At 35.4% G+C, this 27,317-nt stretch overlaps 1 protein-coding gene across 4 annotated transcripts; it reads right to left on the reverse strand.

Annotated features, from left to right (window-relative positions):
- Nucleotides 1-6,429: 6,429 nt before the first annotated feature.
- On the reverse strand, nt 6,430-26,813 carry LOC5569147 (protein phosphatase inhibitor 2). Of its 4 annotated transcripts, none has more exons than XM_021839908.1 (4): nt 26,460-26,813; nt 25,939-26,102; nt 25,711-25,875; nt 6,430-8,127 (listed from the first exon to the last, which is right to left on the reverse strand). In XM_021839908.1, the coding sequence occupies exons 2-4, from the start codon at nt 26,043-26,045 to the stop codon at nt 7,758-7,760; spliced, it is 642 nt and encodes a 213-aa protein (XP_021695600.1). In that variant the 5' UTR covers nt 26,046-26,102; nt 26,460-26,813; the 3' UTR covers nt 6,430-7,757. The 4 variants fall into 4 exon arrangements, with proteins under 4 accessions (XP_021695600.1, XP_001658336.1, XP_021695602.1 ...); XM_001658286.2 differs by having other exon boundaries at nt 25,711-25,872; nt 26,460-26,811; XM_021839910.1 differs by lacking the exon at nt 26,460-26,813 and adding an exon at nt 26,205-26,224.
- Between the last annotated feature and the right edge of the window lie 504 nt (nt 26,814-27,317).

Here is a 27,317-nt window from a genome sequence, read left to right on the forward strand (position 1 = left end):
TGCTTCCGGCGCAAAATATGAAAGTAAGAAAATCAGGACAGATGATAACCCTGAACTGAAACAATGTGGCAAACTGCCAATTAATTTCTTCTTTTTTACAACCTTGATCGATTATATCACTGCGCTCTAATAAAAACGTGTGTTAACAAACAATGTTGCAAACGGGCTAAATTTGTTGAAATCAATTTAAAAACAAAATAGTTGTTGAATGATTGTTTATCAATAGTTTTGCTAATGAAACAGCTGAATCTGATAAGCAAGGAATCTTATTCTAGTAACTATTTAGGTATTCATCTGATTCGGTTTGTATCGAGTTTGTCGAAAATCAATGAGGTTAAAGAACTACCTTAGGAAAAAGAGGGTTAACACTGTGATATGGTTTCGAAATCTCAATTATAATGTCAGTTATGAAATTCCAAGACAAATTTTTGGAGGAATACATAAATAATACTAGATTCAACACATATTTTTGATGATTACAAGACCTGTAGTAGATTTCTGATTGATTTTTGGTGATATCTTCCCTGTCCACAACTGCATATTTGTATATATTTGATTGCCGATATTTAGTTAACACCGCAACATTTTTTTTTTAAGTGGGAAACCCGTAATGTATCGCTCGGACCATGGAGTGTCATCAATTTTGTAAAACACCATTATGTTTTCTTTTAACCATTCAATTTATTACCCGAGCATTTCATGATTTGTTTCTAGTGTTTAATTTTGATTTCGTCTTCATTTTTTAGTTATCGTAAATTAAGTTTAATCTGTTGCTGAATTACGATATCATTTGCTGAGGAAAATCATTTTTTTATTCGTTCGGTTTCACTAACAATTTCAATGTATTTATTGAACTTCTTAAAATTCCACGTCATATTCCAATTCAATTTGATCAACAAACTCATGCTGCATTTTCAACCGATTTGATTACTTTTCGATTTCATTTTAAAAACCTTTTTTCTTGTTATTCTTTGTCATTATTTATCGTTAAAAACTCTAAATATTTTGATAAATTGCTAGCTTATAGATCTAATTCTATTTATCAAGGTATTCAAGTTGATATTTTCGACATTTCCATTATTTTTATTAACAATGTATCCTTCATTGGCTAACAGAATCCCATATCGTTAGACGTTCATGTTGCTGAACCGCGTATTCAGATTGCTTCATTTACTATGTTCGGCTATCATATTATGTTGTAAACATTTTTGATTTATGTATTAGACAACGAGTTACCGGCTGTTTCAAAAATAAAAATACCTATGCCTTTGAGAAGGGTGGTGCGATTTAAAGTACGAAAAAATCCCTGATTCGTTCAGAAATAAGTACTTCTACTCAATATCAGAAATATTCGAAACGATGGAGCTTTAAAATATGCAACAGTGCGAGCACGGAAGCATAGTATACCTACATGTAAAAGCTCTGTGGTGAAATGGTGTAACATGAGGGAAAAGCTTACGCGAGCTTCCGAACCGGGCCGTATGCTTCAATTCGTATTACGGTAGGTTATAAGTAAATGGTAAACCGAATTTAGTACTACAGTCGACTCTCCACATCTCGATGTTCTAAATCTCGATATCTCTCCCTATGTCGATGATTTCTTCGGTCCCTTCAGCCTGCATACATTTTCTCTCTGTTGATTGTTTGATCCAAATTTTCTCTCCGTATGACCATAATCAAAGGTGACTAGACTAGATTTTAGTGATTCAAAACAATTTCAGAACACAAGATGACGTCTGCTTGTTTATTATTGTCCTGATAACAGAGTGATTTTCAATCTATTGTTCATTAAAAAAAATGTTCTTTGTCTCGATGGTCCCTTCGATATCGAGATGTGGAGAGGCGACTGTGGTACCATTCAACTCCACTAAAGTTTGTACCCTCGACTTAATTCGACTCGAGTCTTAACACGACACTGAAGACAGCCTTACGGTTGAGGTCGAAATACGCGTATTTGTCAAAGGGCACAAATTCTAGTGGAATTAAATGGTATACATACTATTAAATTCGGTTTATCATTAAGTTATCCTACATCCTATAAAACAGATATTTTTGAACAAAAATATAATTAAATTAAAAAAGGGGCTCTGTGATCGACAGGCTGGGTATACTCGTTGTTACGGAAAAGAAAACACTGAACTAAAAATTAAACTGTAAACTGTACTGAAATTTGTCATTTTATGATTTTGTTTCTGAGTTGTACCTCCTAGTAATGCGACCCGCTGGAACAGTGTCTTTTTTAGCTCGAATATTTTCATAGTTATGAACTGACAGCTTTCTTTGTACAATATTTCCACTTTTCATGCGTATACCAAGGCAAATACAATGACACTTTCTGCCAGAAGAGTCAAGGACATTTTCTATGTTACAATTGAGTTTGGGTTATTTTTTACAAGTAAAAAAAAAATTGTTCAAATTGTGTTGAAACTTTCCAGAATTTGAAGATTGAATATCCGTAACATCCTTGACAGGGAACCCAAAGGTACACAGTAGCGGTCAATTCTTTTTTGTGCATTTTCACGATCATTTCTTAACTAATTTGGGATATTTTCAATTGTTCCGATATCTCACTGCCCAGTACACTGCAAATATCGTTAATACATTCGCCATGGAAAAATTTGATGTGCTTCATCGGTGTCGACAATAAAATTCCATAGCAATTTATAGAACATCGAGTTGTGGAAAGGTGAATCTGCTATGAATTAGATTAGCGAGGAGGTGTGAAAAAATATCCATTTATAGCGAATTGGTGCGAGCGCGTGGACTACAGAAAGCTGCAAACTGCAAATAGATATTTTTTTCTTCCTCAAATTGCACAAAGGTATCCTACGAGTTTCCATTCGTCACAACGGATTAAATTTCAAATCTTGGTCACTTCCTCAACCCTCTCTTTCCCATGGTAGTTCTATAGCTCCATTGGTTTTCGACAAACTTTGGACAATCCGAATCAGATGAATACTAAGCAATAGTTACTAGGATATGATTTCATACTCATCATATCAATCAGATTAATCAGATATTCAATTATCTGTTTCAATAGAAACGTATATTGAGAAACAATCAATTTACTTAAAAAAAAAACAGTAAAATGATTTCGAAAAAATAGCTTATTTGCAACATTGTTTGTCCAAGCTGTGTGGTGCTTCCTTCAAAAGGCCCACTGGAAGCATGCACGTGTAAGTGTCTGTCTTAAAAAAAAAACTGTTGATTCACGCACAATTTTTGATTTTCTTTAGTTTGCAGTGAAATTAGGAACTAATTTCTAGTATTAGGCACAGAATAGATTCCCTCTAGTACTATACTCGATCAATCGTGAGGAAACGCGGTACCCATATTAGACAGATCTCAATACACTTTGTTCCCTGCTGGAACAGAATAAAGGTTTTGTGTGACAAGCTTAAATGCGCAGAGATAAGAATAGATCGAACGTTAAGTCAAACGTTTAATGGTGCAAGCTATACTACGTTGGACATCTGAAAGGCGCTGAAGGCACAGGATCAGATACTTAACACAGTGAAGGAAATGACTACGTCAGTAATCAACAAACTCCCACTTTGAACGATGTTCAGGGAGCAAGGGTTCAAGAATCACCCATCCCAGATCATATTCCGTCGCCTAGTCAGCAAACAAGTTTTTGAGAAGTTACAAAATCTTCGACGAGAACAGATTAGACCTTTTCAGAGCTAAGAAACTAATCATCAAGAATCCAAGATGACTAATCAGACACAAACTCCCTGTAATCAACGTATCTAGATAGTACGTAGCTGGACAGTACCGCCAGCAGCTAAACGAGCAGATGAGAAAAATCAACGTTTCTGGAGATGTCAACAGCCTATGGTACAGGGCAGCGAGAGCCCAAGAAATGCGAATCCACCGCAGAAAGAAAAGGCTGCACGAAGTGTGGTAGCTGAAGCTGAATTCGGCGAACAAAATACTGTCCTGTCGCAAATCCTGTTTAACAGAGTAAGACCGCTCGAGGAGTCCTTCGTGGGCGAATACCAAGCTGGTTTTCGTAAGGGCCGCTCGACAACTGACCAGATATTTATCTTGCGAATAATCCTAGATAAACTCCGGGAGTGTAACTTACAGACTCACCATCTATTCATTGATTTCAAGGCGACGTACGAGTCAGTGAAAAGAAATAAACAGTGGCAGATAAAGTCTGAACATGGTTTTACGGCGAAACTAATTAGAGATGGCTCGAAATCAAGTGTTCGGATTGTAGATAAGACGGATTGAATCAGGGAGACGCACTTTCGAATTCACTGTCCAACATTGCACTCGAGGGTGCTATTAGGATATCTGGCATGCAGAGAAACGGCATTATCATAACACGGTCGCACATGCTCCTTGACTTTGCGGACGATATCGGCCTTATTGGAATAGATCGCAGGTCAGTGGAGTAGGTCTTCGTGTCTCTGAAGAGGGAGACAGCGAGGATAGGCCTGACCATTAATTCTACCGAAACGAAGTACATGGTTGCAGGTGCTGAGTAGACCTGTTCATATTTGAAAAATAAATGTCTTTAAATCTTCCGGTCAAGCAGTTTTCTAAATGATCATGCTGAGAACAACGTCTGGTCAAATTTTCAGCTCATTTGATAAAGATTACGGTACGCTTCAAGTTAACAATGTGTTTTAGGGCTTCTTTCTTTGGCTTGAAAAATCATAACTAGCATGTGAGAAATCATAACCACTTGCTATTACCATTTTTAAAAGCTAATTTTATTCTGTTAAAGTTTGTCGAAGACGCTAATTAGATTAAATTGAGTTTTAACATTGTTTGATCCAGATTTGTTCCCCACAGTACCCAGAAATCACAGTTTTCTCAATTTATATATGGTATAGAAAACACACATTGACAATATTTCTTCCAGCCCTAGTTACGGGAATCAAACATAATAAATCCATGAATTAATTGACCATCAATTGCTAACATGTTGCTTTAGGCAATAAATTACAAAAAATGTTCAAAGATCGAACACAGCATCGTAACCTGATGAAAGTTAAATCGTGCATGACACATTTACCGACGAATGAATAAATTGAACAAGTTAGCATTGCTTTTTCTTTCCAAGTGATGATTGTTTTGATCGCATTTCACTGACCATTTAGAATGATTTAATAACAATCATCATCATCGACGGAGAAACGGCAGTGCTAACGTGTTCATGTTTTATATTCTTCGAAGCTCACGGTGGTGCTTTTGGCTCACTCACAGCGGATCTACAAATGTGCTAATTACCTATTTTTACAATTTATTTTCGTGAGATAAATGGTAACTTTGAAAGGGAATGATTTGCATAATCATCATGTCTGGGAATGAAAAATCCGAAATTTTCATACAGGTATGCTTTTCAGAGAAAACACTCCCCGAAAATGGAGATTTTCAAGAACCTCAAAACACAAACCTCAACCAAACTAAGTTAAAACTTGCTCCAATCATAAAATCGTGTTCGACAAAAGTTCGTAAAATTGGATAAACTACTGTGTAGAGATATATTATGGTGTTCCTTTCGGTAGATATGATTTTTTAATGCTTGAAAATAGCCCAAAAACTCATAATTGACATGGAGCACACCTAAATTTACTCCAAATTGACTGGAATTTTGAACAGAAGTTCATTTCGACATGTAAAATCAAAGTATTGGTTGACTAGAGAGTTTCCTGACATTTTTGAAAATATGAATAGGTCTAGTGCTGAGGTATTGCTTGATGGGGATGTGTTTGAAGTTGTAGAAGAATTTGTTTACCTTAGAACACCTATGCCATGCGACGCATACGACGCTTCCGCGATATTAAAAACTTGTTGCGGCTGCGAATAAGGCCTTTTACGGACTACGTAATCAAAGGGACGAATGACCCTCAGGTTAAAGTCCCCCTCATCAAACAACAACAACAACTACGTAATCAGCTTAGATCCTGCAACTTGCAAACGGAAACAAAATTCGCGCTGTATAAAAACATTGATTTTTCCGGTGGCTCTCTACGGGCACGAAGCGTGGAATTGAAAAACAAAACAGACACTGTTGGCCATATGAAACATCTACTTCTGAATGATGGATGAACATTTGAAATTGCCGTTTAAAGCGTGGTCAATAAAAATTTCCTCTGTGTTGCGTCTGTTTGTCTGTGGTATAGCTGTGGATCATCATCAACAGAAGCCATCCCTAATACTACAATTGATTCTCTACGAACATGAGTAGACAAAGGTAGAGGGGAGTTTGCAATGTTGTGTTCTTAGAACCATCTTTGGATATGTGCAAGAGACCACAAATATGGCTAAACCATTTAAATAAACGATGAGCAAGACAATAATAAAGGTGAAGCTCTGGTGTGAAGGTGTGTTGTATTTGCCTTGTTTGTTTGTGCAGCCCTAACTTGGAGTTTGTTTCTTTTGTTCAATTCATAATAACAAAAAAGGGGAAGATGAGTTGAAGAAAATTTATTGGTTTTAGTAATAAACCTAATAGGACTTCCTACAAACTAACCGAACAATTCCGAATTGATGCATACGGGCCCATTCTTATCACTCTTTCTCTCTCGCTCAGTTTGAACCTGCTACACAGTTTATGAATCTACTGACCTCAGAAGGAACTACATGTTATCTCAATCCCAAACAAAAAAAAATGGTCTAATTGCTTTCCCTTAAATTGCTGCCGACGTGAGCAATGAGTTGAAATCAAACAAAAAATTACTGAAATCTTATTATAGAAGACGTGGAAATCAATCGCCGAAACGAACATCTACGCACACAATCAGACACAGCGCACTAATATGGACGAATGTATACGTAAATAGTTTTTAAAGATTTTCAAGGGAGATGGTAGGACACATTTAGTAGTACAAAAAATATATTGACTGTTATCCAAGCGTATTAGGTTATTCTGTTAATGAACAAGATTCTTGTTTTCTTCTCTCGTTTAAATGTATTATTCTCTCGCAAAGGTGGTTCGATCCAGTTTGTTTCAATCCGGTCGGTTCGACAGTATACCTAAACTAAATTCTAAAATTGAAACTTATATACGCATAAAAGAAACTTACAAAACCTAGGACGTTTTTGTGAATAAAACTCAAGATCAGTGTTGTTTTGCATATTAGGCGCTAATTCTCACTCTTATTACACGTGTATATCTGTGTGTATATATTTAAATTTGTTGGGTGGATGGGGTTAGTTGCCCTGAAAATTTGATGGATAATGGGACTGAGGTTCAAATCAGTTCAATAAGAGACAGAACAAAGATAGTCGAAACAATGGTTAGCACAGCGGAAATAATGACAATGTAGGAAATGACCGATCGACGAGTGACTCGGATCGGTGGTGAACCCTCGCGCGTCCGAGCCGATTCAAGGTCCTGGCCAGCAAGGACGGCGTCGAGGGTTACTTACGGTTTTAGAGAAGGCATTGGGAGATGTGGCGAAACCAAAGCGGAATAAATGAAAAGAAAGAGAGAAATGTTAGCGTGAGGAAACTCAAACTGCAAATCAAACAATAAATAATGCGACGACTAAAATTTATGATTTTGAATGCATTTTCTAGGTTGACTTTCAAAATAGCGCTCAAATTTATCAAACTAAGTTCACGCATTTATAAAGTATACATATATAAATATATATAATTTCTTTCGTTGCGCAAAAGAACGCAAAATCAGGCGCAGCGCAGAGCAAGAATGTAAAACTCTTATATCGCATCGGATCGAAACACGCGAATTCACATCGTTCCTACCGGATAAGGGTCGAAGCGACCACAATTCAACTCTAAACTTCATCGGCTTCAATAGAATTGGTACCTGCTGCTGGTGGTTGACTGCTTTCGGCTTCGTCGCCATTCTTCCGATCGACCTCGTCCTGCTCTTCCACCTCCATCTGTAGCTTATCTGGCGAATCGTCACTTGTCCTACTGTTCTCTAACGATTTCGACGCATCGTTATCGCCGTCGTCTTCGTCTTCTTCCTCGATCAGCTTCCGAGCCAGCTTAATCGCCTCGAACTCGTTATAGTGAGCCTTCCGACGTCGCTCGAATTCCAATTTATGCTGCTTTTGCTCTTCAGTCAGCTCTTCATCCTCATCTTCGGAAGAATCATCGCCAGAGACGGAATCACTTTTCGAACTGGCAGCCACTCGGAGTCTGTAATCAAATTAACACATTGTTGAGAGATATATCAAGTTCATTATGGTGTGGTGAAATTGGCTTATTTTTAAACTAAAAATTCGTTCTCATTCTGCACTAAAACGGTTCGATTACAGCTAAGATATAACGGTAGCATGAAAATATAGAAGATATAATTTCCACAATGCTAGATTAGATTAGCCACCTAAGAAAATGATCCCCATAGTTTTCCCCAAACCAACAAATCAAATTGACCCTTTTCCTTCCTAGAATATTTCATAAACTAATATAAATAGGGGCAATGGGGGCAATATGAACATACGGGATAATATGAGCCATCCCGGTTTTGACCTCAAAAACAATGTTTTAATGTCTAGTGTCATTATGATCTGCTAAAGGATGCCTCAAATAGCCACCAAAATAATAACCGTAAGAATATTCGTTTGAACACTCAAGATATTTACAAAAATGTACGAATTTGTCCTTCGTCATGAAAAGCTTATAATTTTGTCAGTTTTTTATTAAGCCTATAAGACAATTATATTTTTAATTCTGGTAAATTTTACCAATCCATTGAAACTTCTGATCATAATGAACAGTTCGTGAGCGAAATTAGATTTGTTCGTAAACAAAATTATTAAAAACAATATATCATTTTCAAGATGAAGGGGTGGGGTAAAATGAGCCACCTAGATTTAAGCAAAACAAACGATGTTTTGAACATAAAAATGCATTGCCTAAATATACCAGATTATTTTTTAATGCATAGTCTTCTTTATGCACCATTACAAGTGGAACACTTTGCTAGAAAATACGTTGAACCAGGTATCGCAATTTAATACTAGTATAACATGGCCTGTTTACTATGTATTATGTATTTTAAAAAATATGCCGCTAGAATCAATCATTTCAAGCAAATCTAATACAATTTCCTTTCCAATAATGTACTCTTCACCACTAACTCTTCTCTATACTGTTTCGAATAAACATTATTCGATTGAATGAGGTGGCTCATAATGCCCCATATGGTTGATAACCACGTAGAAAAACATGGTTTTCCAAAAAGTTCCTGAAATAATTTGCAATTTGATGTTAACATTAATTATCGACGTAACATGGAAGATAACATTTTATAGTACAAGTCTCTTGTATTTAAACCATATTTTTTGCTGTTTTTCTATGCATTCCATGACGTTTTCCTTAGGCGGCCCATATTGCCCCGATCACCCTTAATTGTTATAAATTTTGATACCATAATCCGGCGCCAAATTGATCACTGGGGTGAATTTGACTAGGTCGGCACCAAATAGCAATTCCTCCCAAAGATGCAATTGCTTTCAAAGATTCCAATATTCAGTATCTTGGTTTCACAGACCTTCCATGTATTCTAGTTTATAAATGTCTACACACTTAAATTATTTTACGGATTCCTGTAAAATCTCAACAGCTGAACAGTTCGGTGAAATAAATTAACGGAATACGGTAAATTTTTACAGTATTCGGTGAAAAATCACCGGAATCCGTAAAATTTCGACGGAATTACGGTGTTTTATTTTACCGAACTCTTCAGCTGTTGAGATTACGGTGAAATTCATCGCTCATACGTAGTGTGTAATGATGATTTTGAACTATAGTCAACTCTCCATTACTCGATATTGAAGGGGTAATCGAGTTAGCGAGGGATCACGTATTTTCAAATTTTGATATTTTCGCTGTTTCAAAACAGTTATTTTAACGTGGAAAATAGTAAAATTTCAACACATTCACCTACTTTGAACTTTTTGAAAAGTCAACAAAAAATTCAAAATGTATCACCCTGCAACAAGTTATAAGCATAATCATAACATTCATATAAGATTTATTTAAATTTGGAGAATACTTCATTTTTTTATAAAAATATCGATGTAAGAGAGGATGGGAAACTCAAACAGATCGGATCAAGTCTAGGGAACATCGGGTTAGATAGGTATCGACTTACAGAGGGATCAAAGTATGCTAAATTGACCGGACCGTGCATTTTATCGAGTTTTGGAACATCGAGTAAGGGAGAGTTGACAGTATTTCATTTTTGTTAAGGTCAGTGTTTTAAGGAAATTTTCACAGTTTTATAAGTTGTAAGCAAAGAGACCCAAATTTATTGAATAGGAAGATTGTTTATTCTAAAACTTGTTCTGTTTTCTTCTAATTTAATTTAATTATTTTTTGTGTTTCATTTTTTATTGCGTAAAAAATTGATTACATAAACTGATAGAGATAAATAAAGTACTGATTTTATCGAAATTAATTTAACAATATTTTAATTTCAAATGATAGTATAACGCAAAATCGTAAAAAAGTTATCAATTTGTCCCCGTATTACGGTACCTGCCTGGAGGAGCAATTTCCCGAACACGGTTAGTTCGGTTAACATATAATTGGGATGATGACTGTCAAAATCGACCTCTTGAGGCACGTTGCCCGCCGTTTGGGAGATTTGTGCCATCGCCATATTTGAGCCTATTTCATCATCTACCCGATGGGAGAGAAAAGGGAAGGGAAAGATGGGAGAAAATAGGAGTGGGGACCCTTAAAGAGGGAAGATCGCATAATCGAAATGAGAGCATGTAGCTCCATACCACAATGGGTTCGAACAGCGCCCTAAAAAGGGCACTGCAAAACTCTTAAAGGTAAAGAGAACTTATAGCCCATTACCACAGCGGGTTAAGAATAACAGGATGTCCTGAAAATTCAGGCTTCTGAATTCAGTTTCACTTAATAAGTGTTTACCAAGTAATTGAAATCGCAATTGCGCAAAAACTGGACAGTTACATATCAGGTGATACGAAGTTCCATAATCGGAGTCACAACTACCACACACAAACGAGTCAGCACACTGAATATTTGCCATGTGATAGATGAGTCGGCAGTGGCCTGTCAACGCTCTGACCAAGAGACTGCAATTCTGCTTTGACAGATTTGTTAAATACTTCGCCACCCTTGGAGATGGCTCAGTAACGTACAATTTTGTTTGACGACACGACTCCAAATTATTCCAATATTGCTTGTGCTGAGTTGCCGCCCAGGAATTTATCTGACGCTTCATCCAGCACTTCGAAATTGGAATAGCTGGCTCAGGGCCAATGAAGTCATGCGATGCTCCATCGCGAACTAGCTCATCAACGAATTCATTTCCAGCGATGGAAGAATGGCCAGGTACCCATACAAGGTTTACAGAGTTGACTGAATTCAGTTCGCTTAAGTAGATAAAAAAATCTTTAGTACTAGTACTTTAGTACTATACCATTTAATTAAAAAGTCCAGTCTAGTACACAACACTGAAGACGACCTTACAGTTGAGGTCGAAATAAGCGTATCTGTCAAAGGATACAAACTCTAGTGGAATTAAATTGTATAGTACAGGGGTTTTCAGCCTTTTTGGCTCGCGGAGCACTTTTCGTAATAAAATTTGGGCACGGAGCACCTGTTGTTCATCAACACTTCGTTTGAAATCTGGATTTTTTATATTTTAATATATTTAAATTTTAATTTTAATCTGAAGCAATTTGTTTTATTAAATTGAGCATACCTTTTTCATCTCAAGGTTATGATGGCATATTTATAAAACTATGTTTGGGTTTTCGTCAAATATTCAATAATTTGTGGCTTGAAAACCGAAGTATTTCGTTGGTTGGTAAATTTTCAGACATTTGACAAGTTCAAAAAACTGAGCGTTTTTTTGTAGCGAAATATTTCTTTTTAAGGACTTTATTAATGTGTCTGAATGTGTTAACCACAAGTTCGGCACTCTCAGAATTATTCATAACTTTATTGAAATTCGTGAAAATTCCCCATTTTGTATCATTGTGTGAACATTTCGATCATTATTGAAGTTGCATGTATCTTAGATTTTACTTTCGATGAGGATAAGTATCAGTACCAAACATTCACACCCTGAATGTTTCGAAATATTATCTCGAGGAAAATAAGATTTCTTCAACCCAAAAAGTTTTCCATATTGGAATAAGAAAAAAAAACAATATTGCTGCTAAAACTGTCCCAAACAAAATGAAAAGAAAAGTTTTCACTGACAGAATATTTTAAGCTTTCCAATTACAAAATTTTATCCTGAATTCCGAACGTTTTCGAAAAAATATCTAAGGTTCATTAAAGTTCAATAATGGTCGAGGGTTTGACACCGTGAATAATATAAGACTCGTTAAAACTGTGTTTCGTCTTTCAACATAAGGTCAAAAACATCATAAGGTGAAGATGAATAAAAACCATCTATATATTTTCAAGAGCACAAATTTAGAGAACCAAACAATGAGCTTAATGAAAATTCGATCAATTGGTCGCAACCTAGGAGTTACTAATCGTTATTTTTTTTTTATTTTGATCTTTAAATTTAAACTCTTGAATATTCTAGATTTGGTTTGGTATAATTGAGAGCGAATTTTAAAGCAAAAAGTTGAACTGTTTCAAGGTATTGGTACAAATTTTCAAAATTTTCGCGGAGCACCTACTAAGGCTTCACGGAGCACCAAGTGCTCCGCGGAGCACGATATGAAAACCGCAGGTATAGTACTAAGTTCGGCTTTTCATCTACTTATAGATATTCCACTAATCAGCTCGAAGATTGATTAATAATGCTTAGGTTTGGTAGTAGCAAAGATGGTTGAAAGGAAAAAGATGATCGACTCTTTATTTTGTCATCTGTTGAAACATTATATTCAGCTAAATTTAAATCATCGTGCAATCAAAAAATGAAAAGTGGAAGAAATCAAAACAACTACACCTAAAAAGTGTTACACAGAAGTGAGTTCGACTCACATAACATCAGGCTTTTCTGGACCAACACAAAATTTGAGTAATGTTTATACATAGTAAACTATGTTAATGTGCTGTTTTTTCTTCTTTTTCTCACATTTTATGCCATTTAGAAATGATTGGCAATATCAGACATCCCCGTTTGAGCTGTTTACCTTTTTTCAAGCGTGAATGTTTTAAACGAACACTTCAACACCTGGTGGTCACTAGGAGAACGTGGCATATTAGTTGGCTTTTGACTCACCAGAGCGGCCTTATCATGTCGCTAGGAAAAACGGGAGCCGGTTATATTTTTCCTTCTAACCATCTTTGGCAGTAGTTAATCTAAGAACATACACGACTTTATTCATTTTACTGAAGCGTAAGTGTAATATAACGATTTTAAGTTATTATTTTTTAGAAGTAAAATATGAAAAAAAAACTAATACGTAGCTTTTAAGTAGCTACATGTTTGTAATGTGATGAAATTATGCATTCCAAAAAATGTACAAAATGCCCTTTAAAAAGGCACTGACCTATTTATCCTCCTGACTCATCTTGGGGTCTGGGTTATTTGGCATAAAGCCATTTGGCATAAAGTCATTTGGCATAACGCCATTTGGCATAAAGGACATTTAGCATAACAGCTATTTGGCACAACGGTCATTTGGCATAACGGACATTCGGCATAATATCAAACCAGTGGCGCGGGAAGTGGGTAGGACAGGTAGGACATGTACTACGCACGAAAATACCTGGGTAGGACAGTCGAACGATTGTCCTACCCAAAATTATACAAAAAAAAAAAAACTAGATCAGTGGAAAGCTTGAAAAATAAATTAAATCATTTATCATCTGATTTTTCAAGCATATTAAGTTTGTCCAGAAAACTTTTGCGATTACCCAGGATATTTTCAGTGCATAGAAAAAAGAAACTACACTAACTCATAGAATTTTTGCTGTTTATCCATTTGTTATCTAGAAATAGATGAAGACATTAGAACAACCTCAGTGGTTGTAAAGGCAAGCTTTTGACCTAGTTTAGTGGCATTTGTTTAATAAAGTTGTATTAAAAAGGATATAAATATAAAGAACATGAAAGAATGTTTTTTTTAATGGATGATAACGAACGTTAGGTTTCATTGTAGACAGTTGGTCTCTATTTTAATGCAAGGCACGAAAAAGTCTCTATTTTTCAATGGATTTTAACCAAAATGGTCTGTAAAGTCTCTGTTTCCTTATTCTGCATGCATTGAATCCTGATGTTAAATTGTACAGGCTCCAAAAACATTCGGAGATTATAACGGGTGCAACAGGAATTTCGTCTCAGATTCCCCGAAGAAAAGCATTACGAATTGTCATAGTGATTTTATTAAGTGTACTTTCAGGGTCTCTTACAGAGATCTATCGAGAAATACTTTTTGAAATTTTGCTACTGATTCTCCCAGTGATTATTCAAAGGATGCTTAGAAAAATATCTCTAGAATTTGATCCAGAAAATCCATGAGAACTTCAAAGCTCTTACCTCCAGTACCGTAATCCGGGGTAACATTGATCAGTTTTTAGGATATTTCTTAAATATTTAATTCAAAAATGCAAATGTTCTGAGTTTTATATTTTTAAAACAAGTACTGCCACCCATAGCTCGTGACTACATACTGTATTTTGTTTTTTGAAAGATTTAAGCATTTTTACAAAAATGTTTGATGTGATTTTTTCATTTAGCTGATATGGGGTAACATTGATCATCCATGTAAACAACGTTCGGTAATATTGAAAATGTCGTTACTTACATAAATCATGGCCCCTGAAGCCGAATATGATGTCCAAACGCTTACATCTCATTTACTTTTTGAGTTAATTTAAAATTAAAAACACCTCAAACTGCGAAATACGCCTTAAGGTAGGCAATTTCCTAAGGGAATTTTACATTCTTAACAGTAATTCGTTAATGTTACCTAATTGAACATACTTATAAAAGTTTTGACAGCGGAATCGTTTTGGGCGATGCCATTTTTAGTGAGAACCGCATTTTCCTTGCTCATATCGCTTGCAGAACCTATGTGAGACATGAATCTTCGGTAGTGTCATCCTTAACCATTGAAATCATTGTTTCGCAAACTTGACAAATTTACGCATAAAGTTAACGCAATTTTTTGCTAAAATCTCAATTTTTAATAGCTCATTAATATAAGAAAGAGAAGCAACATTCATGCTTTGGAAATGTTTCATCAATAAATGATGATACCAACTTTTTACGAGATGAGTCATTCCGATCAATGTTACCCCGCTGATCAATGATACCCCGGATTACGGTAACTTTCTAAGGTATTTTTTTTTTTTTGCAAAACTATCCTAGAATTTCCTCCAGATATTATTCACTAATCCTTCAACCGAATTCTCCAATTGTTACTCTAGGAGATCATCCTCAAGATATCTACAGAATTTCTATCAAGAAAATTCATAAAGTTTAGTCCAGAGTATTTGAAAATATAATATCAAGGGTTTTTTACACAAGAAACCCTGCAAGAAATCATTATGTGGATTCTTTCAAGAATTCATCAACGTTTTCTCTCAGAAATCGGAAATTCATTCGAACAGCATGTTTTGCCAAGCATGTATCAAAAATTTTCTCAAAAAATCCCATGTCCAATGTTATTCTAGAAATTTCTTTAGAAGTTCCTGAGAAATGCTATCCCGAGATTCGATTGATTTTTTTCGATTATCTTTTCAAATTATCTAGGAAAACTTCTAAAACTCAAGAGCCCAGGAGTTATTTCAGAAAACCTAGTCCATTAAAGGAAATTTTGAAGCTTACCCAATAGGCTGTCCCTTAATTTTCAAAAATGCGAAATGTTATAAGTTCGTGATTTTAAAGTGCTCGTTTTAGTAAGAAAAAAATCAGGTAAAAATTTGAAGTCCGTACGAGGACGCTAAGTGGTCCCCTAACGGCTCTGAAGGTATTAGGCGTAGATGACCCCGTGCGCAAATCGAGTTCGCTGCTCTAGTGCACGCCAGAAAGCCAAATTGTCCTGCGCGTGTTGATAATCAGCAAAGAAGTTTGTTTTCTTTGGGATGATTCAAATATTACGATACGCAAAATTTGCCAATTTTAGACCCCCTCCCTCCCCCACATAGCAGCTTTTATATGAAAAAATTAAAATGTTTATATGGACCGTAACACTATGGAAGACCTCCTCCCTCCCCATGTTGCGTTACGTAATATTTTAACAATCCCTTTGTAGTTATGAATTTTATGTCAGCGTACAGTGTTATGAAGATATCCACAGTGTAAAATATTATTTTTCTTAAAATTCTATGCTGATTATCAATTTGTTACTGGTGGCTTTTCGTACTCATGTTGCGTACACTAGAGCAGAGAGCTCGATTTGGCGCACGGGGGTCATTTACACCAAATACCTTTATGGTCGTTGGGGGACCACTTAGCGTCCACGTACGGACTTCAAATTTTTACCTGTTTTTTTTTCTTACCAATATGAGCACTTCACAATGACGAACTTATAACATTTCGCATTTTCGAAAAATAAGGGACGGCCTATTACCCAAGTTTCATCGGATTTATTTTCCAGAAAAAAAATCCTATGCATTTCCCTGGATACATTCCTTGAGAAAATCTGGAAAATTACTGGAAGAATTTCTGTAGAAATCTTAGCTGGTATATCTGGAGCAATTGTTGAAATGCCTATTTGAAGATTTGTATAAATCCTGAAAAACAATTTTAACGGAAATCCCTAGAAATGTCTTGTGTGTTTCTTTAATATTGGAGGATGTCCCAGGGAAATCGATAAAATCTTGGAGGAGTTAGATCCTTCTTCAAAAAATTTGGGGGAATTCAGATGGTTCCTGAAATAATCTTTGGAGAATTTACATTTCTATGGTTCTCCTTGAAAAAATCCATGTTGTATTATTGAGTTATCCTAAATAAAATTCTTGGATAAATTTTCTACAATAATTCGTGGAGATATTCCTTGGAAAATAATCACTAGATGAAATACTTTATTAGTTTCCGAAGTAATATCTGAATATTTGGGAAAATATCTGAAACAAATTTTGATGAATTGCTACAGTAATACTTGTCGTAATTAGAGATGTACCGAATAGCACTATTCGGCCTTCGGCCGAATACCGAATACTTGTGATTTTATTATTCGGCCAAACGAATATTCGGCCGAACATTCGGCCGAATAGTGACTCAATATTCGGCCATATAAAATCTTAATATTCGGCCAAATAAAACCAAAATTTCTCGAAAACTACACTCCCGTGCAAAAGTTTGGGTTCGCCCGCTTGAAACCACATAAAAGTGTTCTGTCCATAGCTCTAGGATTAAAGACATGTGTCAATCTTACTTCGAAGGTATTTGGACAACAACATTTTTTAAATTTTGTTTACTATTTTTTTACTTAAAGTTGTTATATATTCAAAAAATAGACTAAATAACATGGCTATATTTTTTAGCATTTTTTTTTTGTTTTAAGTATGTTCAAGTGAACCCAAACTTGCACAATACACCATACTGAGGGGTGAGCCCAAACTTTTGCATGATGACTTGAATTACTGTTTCAATAATTTTGAATAGTTTTAAGATTTTTCCGCCAAAATTTTTAAGGTGCTCTTGAAAGATTGTGAGATTGCGGTTCTAATGCCGTACTGGATTAAAATTTTGGTCGATTTAATGCTGAGAATATTAGCCATTTTTTTCGAGAACAGCCATGACTTGAGTCATGAGTAAACAAAATTCAAAAAATGTTTCAAAATACCTGCAAATTGAAATTGACTCATTGCCTTTCGAATGCGTTATTGGGAGTTCCAATTGGACGTGTAATATGGACAAGACACTTTTGTATGTTCGTCTAATTCCTCGAAATCTTAAAAATGTAGTTCTGGAATAAAACAAAAAAAGCGAGTTTGTTTAAGTAGGGAAAACTTCTACGGTGTGACGGCGAGCAACCCTAGCCTCTTTGAGCAGACTGCCCTGTTGCATATTTTCTTCCATGCGTATGTTTGACACTGACAGTTTAACCTGACAGTTCGGAAAATGACATGAAACAGCACTATTGAATTCGCTACTAAAACAAACTACTCGTCCGATCGATTTGGTGAATTATCTCTTCATTGAATTTATGAATATTTCTTTTATAAACCCGTGAAAATATTGTCGGTTTTGCTGAAATATTTCCGAGTGAACAGTAAGACATATGAATTAAAACATAAACAATTTGCTACTATTTATTAAAAATTACAGATAATTTACACGTGCGCTGAAGTCATTGATATTATTGAAAAATATTGTCTAAAAGTTTAAAATATATATAGTAGAGCCAAAACATAAAGTAAGTACACATAAAATTCGAAAACGATAGTTAAAATGTCTTAAATTAGTCATGCAATTTGTTCTTATAGCCTACAGTTAATACTTAACCTAAGAAACCACACGCTAAGAAAGGAATCGGAAGAAGATAAGAAAACTGAAGATTTGTAAGTTAAAGTTAATAATGATAATTCGAAGTATAATCCTAACACTGAAATATATTACAGTTAAAGTTGCCCTGACACTACAACCTGTGGTACCGCTACTAGGAAATTCAGTCCGAACATACGGTGAAAAATTGAACGGATTATGGAAGGGAAAGAATGATCGTTTACTTGAGCCTTTGAAACCAGTTGTAGAAATCATAAAAAAAACAAAAGTTCTGAGAATTTTTGAATTTTACAGTTAGGGAGCTGGATTCTATTGCTGGAACTTTTTATATATTTCATTTTTTTTTTGATTAATCCTATACTGCCCATACTCGCATAACAGTCCCATTTGAATTTTCATCACTTTTTAGTTTTCTTCGTAAATCGTACTTATTATTAGTGTACTCTATGGTAGCATTCCTAAAATTGTATTTTTGTATGGACAAAATGCGAAAAAAATACCAAACTATGTGCGTCCCATATTGGAAGTACCCGCATAACAGTCCCACTAGTAGATTACGATGAAATTCAAGCCAACCCTTTCCTGTTATGGTTCCTGTAATTTTGCATCGTAGTTATCATTTCAAAAGAAAAAGAAATACTACTGATTTGAGTGTTTTAAGTCACCTTTATTCCATAAAAATGTAGTTTTTGCTTGACATGACTGGTGATATTAATGGTTGAAACATATTAATTTTTTAATTCTTGCAAAAGTCTAAACAACAATAAATAAGATGAACAGCATTCCTCCAAGTCAAAGCTATACCTGTCACATCTCTCAATAGTAACGATATCTTCGCCTCCGGTAGCTTCATCTTCCAACGACGTGGATTGGAAAGCTTTTCCCACTTGTATCGTCGAAGGGTCAAACTGTGTTTTAGCGATAACTAAAGATGAGAAATAAGAAGGCATATCTTAGAAATTTGTAACAACTTTGCCGAACTCAGGCTTACCAAAGCTTGACCGATTTTATACCTTGATAGCTATTAGTATTAACTATGTTTCCAACCCAACATAAACGTACTGCTGATGAATCCATTCGTATTGGCTGGCCGCAACACTACCATCTAGCCCAGGAATGTCTTGAACACTGTCACTATCACCACCGTATAGTTTAGTATTTTAAAGGAACTATTGTAATTAAAATATGATAACACTAATTTTAGCAAATTTTAGCAAAAGGAAAAGTGTTTTGGAAGACTTGTCAACAAATGTGTCAAGGTGCGCGATAACAAAGTAAGCGAGTCCCAAGTAATGGGACTGGTATGCGGGTATATTTGCATTTGGTGTGAAAAGTACTCGGATAACGAGTCCCACCTGCTATTATCTTGGATTTGTACAGTAAAATCAACTGCATTAACAATATTTTATTTGCTGAGCATTTTCTTATACTGTAATGATAATGTGTTGAGTAATGACACCAGAATTTTATGTTGCCACCTGCGGCGTTACGAAAAATTTTGCAGTAAGGTTCAGATGCGTTTTTCTCGACATGATGATTTTCCTAATGGGACTGTATTGCGAGTATGGGCAGTATATACGTTATATGATTTCTCATTTGACTTCTAAAAGTGCTTCATAGAAATTGGAACTAATAGACCGTAGACCACTGACTAGCATAATAAAGGAAGAACGTGAGTAGGTGTCGCAAACAATATTGAATGGAAAGTGCTAATAACTAAAAGCATAAAGTCCGAACGCATCAAGCTAGTGGTACTTTATAGCCCCGGAGAAATTATTAAAAGGCTCTTTTGCAGATAATGCCTTGTGTATTGAGTAGCACCGTAATCGCCTAGAACGGAAAAATTCTCACATTTTTTAGTATTTGGCAATAAACACCATTCATGAAATCCATGAAACGGAAATTTTAATGTATCATCACTTCAATGAATTATTTAATTTTTTTTTTCAACTTTCTTAGTTAGGTAGTTTTGTTATTATTCGGTCACTATTCGGCCTATTCGGCCGAATAACAGATTTCATTATTCGGCAGACCGAATATTCGGCAAAATCAAAATAATCGGGATATTCGGCCCGAATATTCGGCCGGCCGAATATTCGGTACATCTCTAGTCGTAATGTCACGAGGATTTCTAAAAAAAAGTATCAGATCTTAAACAAATGCCTGCTCTGATGCTATGAAGAATCAAACTCTTATCTACTGGCTTTTATTAGTTTTTGTTTTGTTTTTTTTTTTTTTTTTTTTGGTTACTGTTTGGTCCCTTCTCGGCCTCTTTTTGGTTCTTTTATGATCTCTTATTTTCCGTCAACTTCCTATTTTTAACGCTCTCAGTCACTACCAGCCCTGCAAAAACGAAAAGCTTTCAAAAGCAAGCCAGTCTTCTAAGAATTATATTGTTTCTTCTGTTTAGCGAAAAACTCATCTAGAATTTTCTCAACTCAACCCAAAACCGACCATAATGTCACTTATACCCTTTGCGTTTGAGCCCCTCAAAACTTAATATAGTAATTTTCAACTTCCAGTTCAGAGTTAATTTTTTTCTGTTTCACAGTGCACAAAATATTTTCTAATGTATGTCCTACCCATGATTTTGAACGTGGACGCGCCTCTGTATCAAACCATCTGAAAAGTAAGGGTTATTTGGTATAATAATTCAGATACTCCTTTTTTCACATAGCACTGTTGTAATATTACGCAAACGAATAGGTCATGTTAAAAAGAAGGGCAAATTCCTATATAAAAAATAGCGCGTCACATCGCTATAGCAATAACCCTCGAAAGAAAACCTTATGTTTAAAAGAAGGGTAAGGTACAGTGGGGGAAGTGTATCAGTGGGGTAAGTGGATCATTTGTCCATATTAAGCTTAAATACTTGAATATGTTGAATGTTTTTGCACCATTGCTTCTTTTTAGGTTATATTCTTACGTCCACACTAATACTATTGCAAAACTGGTACTACACGTACACTAACACAAACAAACTTGTGAGCCGCAAAAATTGATTTATTTTGAAATTGTTTTCTATCAATCAAAAATCCATTATATCTCTGTCTAAAATCGAATACTATTAGTTTTTTCAACACATGGTGAGCATTTCAGTTCTAATTGAATGAATCACAATGAAAAATATGAGATTTTTATAAATAAATATAAATATATTGGACATGGTACACTTACCCCTAGTTTTGAATGGGGTGGGGTAAGTGGATCAAGTATTATTATCATTTGTTGACACACTGTTTACGAGAATTTGAATAAGTTTAAATATCCGCAAATGTTGTTTTCCTTTAATTTTTCTCATTCCTAGCTTAAATTTGTCAAATTGACTATAAAAAAAATTGAATTAATCCACCTAACAGTTTATTTTTAATCTTTCTGGTATAAAACATATAAAATAATGTATATTGCAATATTTAAACCAAAACTTTACGTGATTTATCTAAGCTGAGTTGCAAAAGACCAAAATATTTGTTTCTTTCAATTGAATGCCCAATGTCGCACCTTATTTGACCATATAAATTGTTCTAGACATATGATACAATTATATTCATCAATAGAATAAAAAGATTTCAGTTTTTTATTCAAAAATAAATGTAACTTATGTTTTTAAACAATAAGTGTTTTTCGAAAACATCTTTTGGAATACCCCTGCAATACTTCTGTATAGCTTATGTGTATGAATGGATGAATTTCCTCCAAATTATACTAGCCACAATGTTTTTTTTTCGAATTAGTGTTTAAATATTATTTGATTAGTATTTTAAATATTATTTTGATAAAATAAAGATATTTTTTAATTTTTAAACTATCAAAATGTAATATTACTAGCACTATTAACAAGAACGAAAGTAATATCATTCATACTATACATAATTATACCATACTAGTTTTGAGAATAGATTTTTTTGTTTGGTGATCCACTTACCCCACCATGGTGGGGCAAGTGGATCATTTGGTGCAAATTTTCAAGTCGCTCATACTCAATACATAACAATCAGAAAAATCGAAACAAGAAACGATTTGAAGCACATTAGTCCCTCATTTGTTATCCACCGAAAAAAGTTTGAATTACATTATTCACGTTAGCTGTACATAACAATGAAGTTGACTGTTGATTTTTCTGTATCCACTTACCCCACGGTACCTTATATCTCTAGATAAATATCATGACTAAACAGGATAACCGATGATGAGCTAGGGTGTCAATTGATGACGCAATATTTCTTAATTTGAAATTGAAAATTGAAAACAAGGTCTTGACTTTCGAAAACAGAGGAAAAAAACAACATTGCTGCTACAATTATCTTTTGAATAACATCTAGTGTTCAAACAAACTTGATCAATCAGTGCACACTGGTCCAGGAAGCTAATTTAAGCGGACATGAGGTTTTCGTCTCGATTTATTGATATTAGAGCCATAGTTGCTTCTGAGTATATGTTCAGAACTTTCAGTACTACAAAGTGTACGCAACCACTTTTTTTTTACCTTGATTGCCCAAGAGTGACGTATAAGCTATTTTATGAGACGTTTCGAATCATATGGTTTTAGTTTGTTTACCATTAAAATGTTTATTTGAAATTAAAATCAGCAAGCAGGGATTAACTTCTTTCATTTCCTGGTAAAAACAACCATGTAAACATACCCTGAAAGAGACGGAAACGTCATCACCAACAAAAATATGACTAGCGCCATTCACATGTCATGCTAGTTTTTCGAGCAATAACAATGAGTACAGAAAATGAGCCAGAAAACGTCATTCAAACGTCTCGTAAAATGGCTATATACGCCAACTTTTTTATTTTAACGAATCGTGAGTTGGTATGTTCAGCAAAGTTGTAGCAAATGATCTTAGTTGCTCAACATCGGTCATATCAGCGTATGGCTAATTTACTAAAATGGCAATTCTCCAAGCTAATCATGTTTTACAGTGACCAACACATAGTTTCAATTCATCTGGAGCATTATCAATAATATCGTATTGATAAGTTGACATTTTATTTGCTTAATTTATAATTAAAGTGAACTCTTCAGTGATATCCATAGTCTATCGCTATCAATGCATTAGTGATGGAGTAGACAGCATGATGTTGATGTTATATAGAATGATCCGAATTGTATCGCAGTCGGCCTGTACAAATCAGCAAATGTTAAACGAGAAACTCTGCAAATGATCATAGAAACAATTTTGCTGAACAAACTTTTTCTCGGTTTTGCTTAAGAGTCGAGATAGTTGAGTGTTCATAATTAAAAAAAATGTGTTTTGCTCTTAAGTGTTTTATTCTTTAGTTTTATTGGCCAACTATGTTTTATAAAGTTTTTATATTTATCATTTGTTACAACTTTGCTAAACATACCATAGTTATATATCTTATGGTTTTCATGTTATTTGAGTTGTTCATCTTAAAATTTAATATTTTGTATGCCTTGTATCTAAATTTTGAGCACCTGAACAAATTAAATCTTCCCACCTAATGATTTTGCAGTCTTTCGAATACCTCTGAGCAAAATTAGATAGTTTTCTATCTTGTTTAAAATCGATTTTACTAATAGACGATAAGAGATAAATCCATATTTATTGAATATTCATACATGCTCAACTCCCAAAAGTCATGGCTTCCTGAGCACATCAAATCAAAGCTAAAACGTGTATTTATATATAAAGAAAAACTACATCGTTTTGCAGTTTTTTTCGATTAAATTGGAAGCTTCTGCAAGAAGTTCATCATATTTTCCTTTACCGGTATTTCTTATGTTCGTAAGCGAGATCATCTGGTTGGAAGCCAACATTAGTCGTATAAAATACATCTACAAAGTTTACAGTCCGATTGAATTCGGTGGCATGATTTAACCGGAATCTTCTGATGGATTTATACCGCATTTATTGTTCTTCGGCGGCTTGCCGGAGAAGAGTATAAATAAATTATTATAAAACAGATTCAGCTGTTACTAAAATAAAACGGTAATAAAATGCTAAAATCTTCATGTATGTACAGAAAATATATTGAAATTATGCCAAACGTCCGTTATGCTAAATGACCCTCATCTTTCACTTAGTTAAAAATTATGCCAAATGTCCATTATGCCAATTGGCCGTTGTGCCAAATGTCCTTTATGCAGTGACGATTCCCTAACCTCAAATCTACCTGTTCCACGATTACAAATTCTGGATTTTCAGCAACAAATCAGCATCTAACATATAGAGCTTTGTTAGAAAGGAAGATTACAACCATTTACTTTGTGTTTTATAAACTAAATTTGCCGAATTATACATTTTTAGATTCGTGTAGAACAGGTAAAAAGTGAGGTTACGAGTCGCCTCTGCCTTTATGCCAAATGGCTTTATGCTAAATGGCCCGCTCCCCTCATCTTGCCCCTTCTTACCCTACAATCGTATTAAAAGCATCCAATCATAAGTATGCTGGTGCTAGCTAATGAAGCACATGGCTAGCAACAAATCATAGCTCAATCTTAATCCCTGGAAGAAAATAAATCGAACAATTCTGTCAAAGTAAAATAAAATCATAAACAGCGACCGAAATAAACTGAATTTCGGAAGCTCCCCATTCCCTTCTCTACCAAATAGAACAACGACAAAGGTCAACCAAAAACGCGGCTGACCTTTAACAAGCATGCTTACACGGCATGAAAATAACGATCCAGTCCCGTCTCCATGTGAGTGTGCCCAATCAAGCGAGAATTATTATGACAAATCCCGTCCCGTCGCATGCAAGCGAACTGATTTCCATAAAAGTTTACGTCAGCCACTAGCCGTCAGCACGTAATAATCGCCGGCACAATCAACGGACAGATATTTACATCCGAGCTAAAATTATACTTACATACACAGGGCTGATAGCGATCAGGCAGCAAAATAATAGTGACATTAGTGACTAAAAATATCAAAGTAGTTATTGAATAGTGACTTTACTTTAATAAACATTGATCCAAACGTAACGAAAACATGGATTATTAAAAAATCTACATATTAAGTATGTAAAATTCAAAATGAAATTAATATAAGCAATTTAGAATATTGTTTACACAATGAATTGCTTTGAACGTATACAAATATACGAAGCGATTAGAAGCAAGGATTTTGAATCTAGGATTCCAGTCAGTAGCGAAGGTGATCTCGTGGAAATTCAAAATTCGTCAAATCCAAAAATAAACAAATTCAAGAAAAAAATAATGGAGAAGTTTGTTGTCTTTAATGGCGAAAAGTTGTGTAGCAACTCTTACGACATTGTATAACTCAGTGCACAAAATATTGGCGTGATGAGAAATTGCAAAAAGAAACTTTTTAGACTCACTAAATAGAGACTCGCTACCAGCCCTGCAACACAGAGGTATGTAAACAATTTACGAAACTCACTTCTCTGCCAGCAGCTCCGCATCCAGCTGATCCAGGTCTTCCGGCTCCGCGTAGTTGTACGGTGTCTTTGGTTCGTCCACCTTCATGTGACCATAATCCTTGTCCGGTGGGTGATAGGTTTGCAACACGTTCAGCTCATCAAATTTAGCACTTTTCCGGTGACTGCTGAAACAAACCCCCGAAGTCGTAATTGAGGATGTAAACAAGTCAATTCCAAGGGCAACTTACACCGATGAAGCTGCCGCTGTGGTCGCATGCTTGTCGAAGCTGCTGGACGACTTCAGGATACCCTTGCAGGGCTTTTTCGCGTCCGGTGAGTCCGTCTGGAGGGACATCTTACGTACTCTCGATTCCGCGTTAATTTTGACGAATTTCCTCTCACTCTGGGTTCACTGCAATGAAAGGAATCCGTATCAGTCAAGCAAATTTCCAAGATGGGATGAGTCAATCACACATCCGGCGTAAGAGGGGGGAATATCGGCATAACTAATTACCACCCACGGAGACGGCGATTGTGCATCAATGGGGAAGTAAACAGAAGCCAACGCACTTGAATCACTATTGAATTTGAAGGGGCTTTGTTCGCTTAGGTTCAAGAGATTCGCTTTGTTTTTCCCATTTTCCATCAATGTCACGAGATTCGCACACATAGTAAATATAGTCCCGCATACTTTCTTCTTGCTTTCTGGATGGGGAAGAAGGGTTCGACATTTCCGCAGTTACATTCCACCCCACACAAAAATGCTTACCAAAAATATTGTCTGCAGATGCCTTCCTTCTTCAACGTCTTCTCGACTATCCCGGATGCAAACTTTTTGGGTTTTGGTTGTTGTTGACTCGATTCGAGATTTTCGCTGCAGCTTTGAAAAACGAAAGCCACTTGGCAGTTTCGATTCGAATTGAATCGATTTCCACCTCAATCCACGAAAAACTTTCACCGCAAAACTGTTAGCCGTTTGCCACTGGAAATTTAGCTATCGAAAAACGATACTAATCTAATAACTGCTGTTGACTTTCGGGGTGCTTCTTCCCGATAGAAGTGCCTGGTGATGTGATTCCTGCCTGCCGTTCCTCTCTTTGACCGAACTTTTTTTTTGCGAAGTCGGCTATTTTTTTCATCGATATATTTGACAGTTCACACAGTGTCAAATTCTGCTCGAGAGGGGCTAATTTGGCGCTAGGGCTGCGCGATATTTTGCGATATAACTCGGTATCGCACACGGAGGAAAAATATATTTATATTATATAATAATTCTCGAAAACTTATACAAACAGACTCAAATCTAAAAAGTTCACAAACTTTACTTTATCGATTCTACGTGTTTCGCAGACGAAGTTCTACACGTTCTGCTCTGAACCAACTCGATTTTCCACTTTTAGAACGTTCAATTTCCGGTTTTACAAAACGACGAAAGTAAGCTCTTCAACTTTCGCAATCTAACCACTACTTTCGCCGCTCCGCTGTATGACTTAACCACGAATCAAAATAAAACACTACTTAAGTCGTTTTTTTTTTCTTGGTCAATAGGGGTCTGCGAAAGTGTGACAGTACATGTATTAGGTATTGGAAAAAGCGTGACAGAGGGGGCAGGGGGTCTAGAAATCCT

Source organism: Aedes aegypti, chromosome 2, assembly GCF_002204515.2.
Source record: "Aedes aegypti strain LVP_AGWG chromosome 2, AaegL5.0 Primary Assembly, whole genome shotgun sequence".
Classification (NCBI taxonomy): Eukaryota; Metazoa; Arthropoda; class Insecta; order Diptera; family Culicidae; genus Aedes; species Aedes aegypti.

What these genes read in the sequence shown, in the direction of transcription:
- LOC5569147 (XM_021839908.1), bottom strand. Translation starts at nt 26,045, where the DNA reads ATGTCCCTCCAGACGGACTCACCGGACGCGAAAAAGCCCTGCAAGGGT. An exon ending in ACAGCGGCAGCTTCATCGGT is followed by an intron (nt 25,876 to 25,938) that starts GTAAGTTGCCCT and finishes GGTTTGTTTCAG; the next exon opens with CAGTCACCGGAAAAGTGCTA. An exon ending in GCGGAGCTGCTGGCAGAGAA is followed by an intron (nt 8,128 to 25,710) that starts GTGAGTTTCGTA and finishes ATTTGATTACAG; the next exon opens with ACTCCGAGTGGCTGCCAGTT.